At 33.2% G+C, this 7001-nt stretch overlaps 1 protein-coding gene across 1 annotated transcript; it reads left to right on the forward strand.

Annotated features, from left to right (window-relative positions):
- Positions 1-2007: 2007 nt before the first annotated feature.
- Positions 2008-6755, forward strand: LOC118756042 (disintegrin and metalloproteinase domain-containing protein 11-like; the record flags this gene model as incomplete). Its single annotated transcript, XM_036490833.1, has 5 exons — positions 2008-2152; positions 2309-2480; positions 2713-2832; positions 4747-4924; positions 6552-6755. Coding segments are annotated over 5 exons (798 nt in total), but the record flags the coding sequence as incomplete, so codon positions are not given.
- Between the last annotated feature and the right edge of the window lie 246 nt (positions 6756-7001).

The following is a 7001-nucleotide window of genomic DNA, read 5'->3' on the forward strand; positions in this document are numbered from 1 at the left end:
TAATGAAGAATAAAACCATTCGGTATCGAGATTTAGCAAGTTCAAAATAAGTTGAAAATATAACGATGGAATGAAAAAAATTGTCGATAACATTTTGAATATTTAGTAGCAAATGCAGATGTGCTTAAGAGCGAAAAACACCACACAAGCAGCTTTAAAAACCAAGCGAAATATGCCTTTGCTTAAAGCTATTTATGTTGTGCACGGGGTTGTTTGAAGGTTTGACAAGGCGTTTGAGGGAAATGTGAGCAAAAATCTAAATTTTTTGATATTCTGGCCGCCATGTTGACGTTCGAACCCCTTACGTTGTGTATGATAAAATCGCCTGATTAGCAACGGAATTTTTACCGAATGAGGACACAGGAAAGAAAAATCGAAGAAAACCAAACCCTTTTACATTGTGAACCGGAAGAAAACTAAAATCCCTTGCTTGAACGAGTCATGTTTGCATGGTTTATGTCGAAATGGGAAAAGTAGGTTTGAGGAATGTTTGACAAGTCGCTTTGTGGTGCATTTCGCTCTTTATAAAACTTCGGAAAGCTTTTTGTTCAAAAATTTGTAGATCGATTTTAACAACTCTGTTGGGTAAAACATGGTTGCATTTGTTATCTGCAAATATATTGAGAGACAATTCCTCAAAATAAAATCCTCAAAAAATACTCAAGCGTACCCGAAATTCCTCGCGTTTTGAGGAATTACTCACAAAGTGGCAACACCAGAATGACCCAAAAATATTCTTGGATGGGCAGTTGGGTATTATATCGTCATAAAAGTAAGAGCAACTTACTGGCAATTTTTAAATTTATCTTTTTAAAAACTTTTTTTGACTTCGTTTAAAAAATTTCACATAAGGCGATTTTAACTATGAATTTCATTTTATCTCGTTGAAGCTTTACGAGTGGTTTCAGAAAGGTAAATGGTTTCATCACTGGTCAACTTAGAAATAGGCTGCCACAATATTTTGCATAAAATAAAAATCTTCTGATCAAAGTTTCTGATACTAATTATTGTACGTATGTATTTCTAAACAGCAATTTCTTATTTAAAAGAAGTAATTTTTAAGCAAAAAACAAAACCGACTTCAATTCTCATAGAAAAACTTTAAAGTATGGTTAATTTCTTCATAACCCATTGATCGGATCTTACCAAAAATAATATTGGACCACCAAAGAGGTACTACCTGTCCTTAAAAAAAAATAGTAGTTATAGAAATCGGATAACGTGGTCCAAGATTATGCGGTAATATACATACAAAAAAAACTATTCCCACGGATTAATAACCTCTTCCCCTTTTCTAAGTCGGTTAAAAAATAGTTCGTAAAGTGCGTAAGTGAAAAATGATTTTTGTTCTGTGAGTTTTCATATTAAATTCAAACAGAAAAATAATTTTTCACTTAAATTGCTTTCGTGAAACTAGCCATTAGTCTTGGAAAATTCATTTCTAACCGACTTCAAAAAAGGAGAAGGTTATCAATTCGTCGGAATATTTTATTTTTTTATGTGTTACCGCATAACTTTGGACCACGTCAACCGATTTCGAAAGGCGGTATCTCAAGGGTGATCCCATACTAATTTCGTTTAGATCCGATAATTGGATCACGAAGAAATTAACGTTACACCTAAATTTCTATATAAGAATTGAAGTCGGTTTTAATTTTTGCTAAAAAATTACTTGTTTGCAGCTGTATATCGTGGTGGCAGCCGCATAACAAAGTGATTAGGGTGCGAACTTCCCTCCGTAGGAATTGGCGCTTGGTTCGGTTAACAACGAAAAATTATAAAGAGCGGTCGTCCGTAGACAGGCAATGATAAATCTGCGAGTCAATTTTTGGCCATGAGAAACATTTTTATAAAGAACCATCCACCATTTGCAGGTGGCATAAAATTACAAGTGCTTCCATTTTTGCCACACAGCATAAAAATATTAGACATTTCGGACAACATTCTTCTACTGAAATTATATGTATCTATATAATTTTTTCTTAAATCCTTCATCCATTTCAAAAGCTTCGTCCAAAGGACTATATCTGCCGTGATTCGCACAACGAATGCGATCTGCCAGAATATTGTGATGGTGAAATTGGTCACTGCCCAGCTGATGTGTTTAGGAAGAATGGATCACCGTGTGGACATACTAAAGCAGGAACATCGGGTAAGATCGGGGAAATTTTAATGTTGAAATTTATTAAAAAAAAAGAAGCAAATGCACTTCTTTGAGTTTTGCAAATAACTATGCAACTTGTACATGAATTACAAAAATTTAAATTTAAAAAGAAAAAGTTATAAATTATATGATATAATTTTTTAGGTTACTGCTTTCAAGGTGACTGTCCCACCTTGAATCTGCAATGCGAAGCCATCTGGGGCTATGGTGGCTCGGCGGCCGATCGGCAATGCTATGAGCAATTCAATTCAAAGGGTTCAATCAATGGCCATTGTGGGCGTGACGCAAATGAACATTACATCAAATGCGAGCCAGAGTAAGTGTGACTAAAAATTTCAAGGATTTTATTCACTGACATATAGTTTTGCCTCCCCTTCTGCTCATTAAAAACGTTTAAGGGAAAAAATAAATTGTATGCAAGTAATAAAATATTTAATATTTAAAATAAGTTAAAGGGGCCTAATTTGTATTTTCCCATATATTTTTAAGCTTGCGCGTATTTTTTTAGCTCTTAAATTTATATTTTGTGCATTTGCTTTTTTCTGTAGAAATGTTCAATGTGGCACTCTGCAATGCAAGGAGGGCGAACGGCAGCCGGTCAATGATGGCATTGATCAACTTTATTCGAATACGATAATCTCAATAAAAGGATTGGAGTATGAATGCAAGTAAGTGGAACAATTCCAGCGATTTATCTCTATTAACATATGTATATAAAAAGGCGATTATTCAAAAACTTTATAAATCTACATATCAACTATTTTATTGCAACTAAGTGCATAACTTTTTTCACTTATCGGATTGGCGCTCAATTCGCGTTCACTAAAGTGATAAACTTAAACGAAACAAAATTTTATCACAAAATATACATAAATACATACACACATACTATGTACAGCAAGTTTAAGTTTTTGTAAAAAAATTTTAATATTATTTTGCAAAACGAATCGAAATTTTGAAGCGCCAAAAATAGTTTCACCTCATCACTTAATAGAACAAGAATTGGCGCATTGTTGCGTGAATGAAATTTAAGTTGGCATTTCAAAAGTTGCAGTATTAGTTTACTAAATTTCCAAGAAGAAATCATTTTTTAATCAACTAACACTAAAATGCTTTTGTACCGAAGCTAATTTTTTTTTTTCAATTACACTCACGGCAAGAAGTATTGGCACAGAGAATTTTTCACAATATATGTATGCAACAATTTTTATTTTCATTTTTTCCGCTAATTTCTTATAAAAATATAAGTGCTCAAAAATCGCATTGATTTTTGAGAATATTTTTTCTGCACAAAGTATTTTCAATTTTTTTTTATACATATATAAGAAAATACGTGCTATTGAAACTTGCATTTCATTATAGTAAAATTTAATTCAAAATTTTAAAATTTTCATGAAAATTTATTGAATCGATTTTGGTTTTTTGCTTAAAAATTACTTGTCAAGCAAAAGAAACTTTTATTTTCAATATATATATGCAAACAATATATTGTTTTAGTAAATAACAATAAATTTTGCAATTCTTTTCAAAGAAGCTGTTTGACTTAAGTAATTTCTTTTTTAACAGTTCTTCAGTTATCTTTCTTACTCTTTCTCCATTTTCCTGGCCGGAAATTTTCTTTTAGTAAGGAGCTTTTGAAACCCACAATTTCGTTTTCTAAATTTTTTAATACCAGAATTTCGATACTAACCCCCTTCGACTGCAACTGTCCTCAAAATAATAGGAATGCGATATTTGACCAGCTTTTATTATATTGTATCTATGCTTATACTTTTTTATAAAAACCGTATAAATCCAAAATTTAAAGTAGAAAAAGAAATACTCACAAAATTTAAAACTTTTAAAAGTTTTAAAATAAATTTTGGCGTATGCAGTTTTATAGCGAATTGAGTTTTAATAAAATTAAAGTGTATGTTCCAAGTGTCTTCAAAATACCGTTGATTTTTGCATTTTTTTTTTGTTCACGGTGCCACGCATTTTCTTCCATAAAAAGTATCCTCGACAAGTTTTTTTTATATGAAAGAAAGACCTATGTCAAAAAAAAAAATTGCCAAAAATCGCTTTCTAAGCAACTTCAAACTTGCACTTTATTATACTTAAATTTAAGGCTGCTTATCTGAAAAATTTCTAAAAGTTCTGTGTAAAAATTTTGAAATTGCGTTGAAAATTTGTGTGCTTTTTATAATTTTTGCACAAAGTTTTAAAACTCGATTTATGTGGTTTTTGTTATATAAAGATATATATATATTATAAATGCCTTTATAAAACTTTAATGAAGATTAAACAAACAAATGAAAAATATTCACTACTGGTCAAATTATCGCCTAGCAATTATTTTGTGAACAACTGTACATCCCTACATACATATATGTATCTATAAGTAAATATGCATTTGCTAAACACAAGAATATTTAAATGTAAAATTTGTGCCTTCTTTTGAGCAAATGATTTTCTCATCCAATGCCCTTATGCCCCTTCCTTCTCCGACTTATTATTTAATTTAATTTATTTTCTCATTTTCAATTTCTTATTTGCCTTAATGAACGTTTTCATCAATTCCATTTTGTTCACTTTTTCTGCAGAGCCACCAGCGGTCAAGTGGGCACCAATGAATATCCAGAACATGGCTTGGTGAAGGATGGTACGCCATGCGGTAAAGATTTGATTTGTCTGAATCAGACTTGCGTCAGCATTTTTCCACACATCGATCAAACAAAATGTCCGACAAATAAACAAGGCCAAGAGTGTTCAGAACGCGGAGTAAGTAAACAAGTGAAACTAAAATAAAAACACAATCATACACTTTAAAGCAATAAACTTGAACTCAAGCTGATAATAAAGAAAAAAAAATACAAAAAATAAAGCATCCACTTGTCAATGAATATCTGTGCATAATCGGAAAGAAAAGCAAAAATAAAAACAAAAGCATTCAATATAATAATTTTAATGCGATTCATTATTGAGGTATTTCCGCAGCCAAGTGAATGCCGCAAATGTGCGACATCAAAAGAATTTTTCTTTATACTATATACCAAATAATGAAAATATACAATTTACTACGCGCTGTGCTGCTGCTGCAGCTGTAGCTTCAACTTTAACCATTTAAGCCCAGTGGCCATTCATTCAACCATTAAAGTATTTAACCCACAATAATGAGCTGCGCTTCAGAGGTGATTACGCAGTCGTAACCGTAGCCGCAACCGCACTGCTAGGCGCCTGATTAATGCGCTCAGAAATAAGATATCAAAAAAACAAAACGAGAAAAGAAACAAAAGCAATACAACAACAAGCAATTTCATGCATGAAATTATAACGAAAAGTACGAAAAATAAATCGAAAATATTTTGTGGTTGAAATTTGCAGCAACGGCCAAGCAAATGTATGAAAAGTGTTGCGTATACGCCACGTCGACCCGCAGACGCCTGCAATAATTCTTAACGCCAACAGTTAGCACCGAACAATGACAACTACAACACAAATGAAAGATTGCGCTACAAAGAGAATATTTGTGTTGTGCAAGTATGTGCGCGTATATGGCGTGTGTGTTTGTGCAGTAATCGGCCAAAATGCGACCGTAAATTCCATGCAGTGACTCATTTACGGTCGGTCATTGCTGACGGACTACTAAAGTGCAGCACAACGATGGCACTCACATACACATACATATGTATGTCTGAGCACATTTTGCCAGCGGCAATAGCAAAAGCATTAACAAGAAAATACAACAACGAAACGAAATCAGTTATCTGCTTGTCCGGCCAGAATGTCGACAGAGCTCATTATTGGGTCAACGCTGGTTGCCATTCGACTGTGAGCTGTAGCCAATGTATAAATAGGCTTAAATGTAATTAAAAATTTAAAATATATCGTTCCAAAAGCTTTCGGCACATAAACAAATGCACACACCGAGGGTTATAGCCAAAAAAGCTTTTACGCGACTCTGCTACTCATTTTAGTTGCTCAATGGCTGGCTGATTGGTGGCCCGGTTTGGCTGGTTGGCTGGCTATCTTTGGGGCTGGTGGATTTGCTGATTGGTTTGTTGAATTATTCGACTCGCTGCAATGTCATTTTGCATTTTTAATCCATATTGATAGCTGCAACTTGTAATGGAAATATTGTTTATGCGAAGCTTTCACGTTGATTACGTTTTCTGTACGTATGAATGCACTTGTAATATATTTTACAATTTGGATATGTCTGAAAATCGATTAGCAATGACAACAAAATTTGAAATTAATCAAATTTATTTATGTATAAATGCATTGTTGCCCACAAAATTTTCAGCTAGCCCAATGTATTCATCACTTTTTCAAGTAATTACATTTTTAATTAATTATTTTCCTCATTGTTTTTTTTCGTTTTATATTTTTTTTTCTAATTCCTCAGGTCTGTACGAATACGAATCGCTGCTTTTGCGACATGGGCTGGGGCGGCATCGATTGTAGCCTTGTAGTTTTATTGACCACACCACTGCCAACGGAAGCGCTGCCAACCGCGGAGAACACTATCAAAATGGAGAAGAAGGAGACGCCATATGGTAAGAGGATTATGTGTAGAATTGTTTGGTAACTATTGCGCTCACAGAGTTGCATGCAGGCACAGCAAGGCGCGTTATTTCCACTGTCTTTTAACTCAAGTTTTAGCTTTCACAAGCCCAAGTGAAAAATTAATTTAGTTGATTTCTGTAATATTACTTCATCGCCTTCGCTGCCGCGCTCTGGAGGTTTTATAAAGAATTTTTCTTATAAATCTCATTTCTAAGATAAAAAATATTGCATTAGAAAACTTAAAAAAAATGCATAAAGGATACTCAAATTAAGAACGCAGGATGCAAAG

This window comes from Rhagoletis pomonella, unplaced genomic scaffold (assembly GCF_013731165.1).
Source record: "Rhagoletis pomonella isolate Grant_MI unplaced genomic scaffold, Rhpom_1.0 Rhpom_scaffold_08475, whole genome shotgun sequence".
Classification (NCBI taxonomy): Eukaryota; Metazoa; Arthropoda; class Insecta; order Diptera; family Tephritidae; genus Rhagoletis; species Rhagoletis pomonella.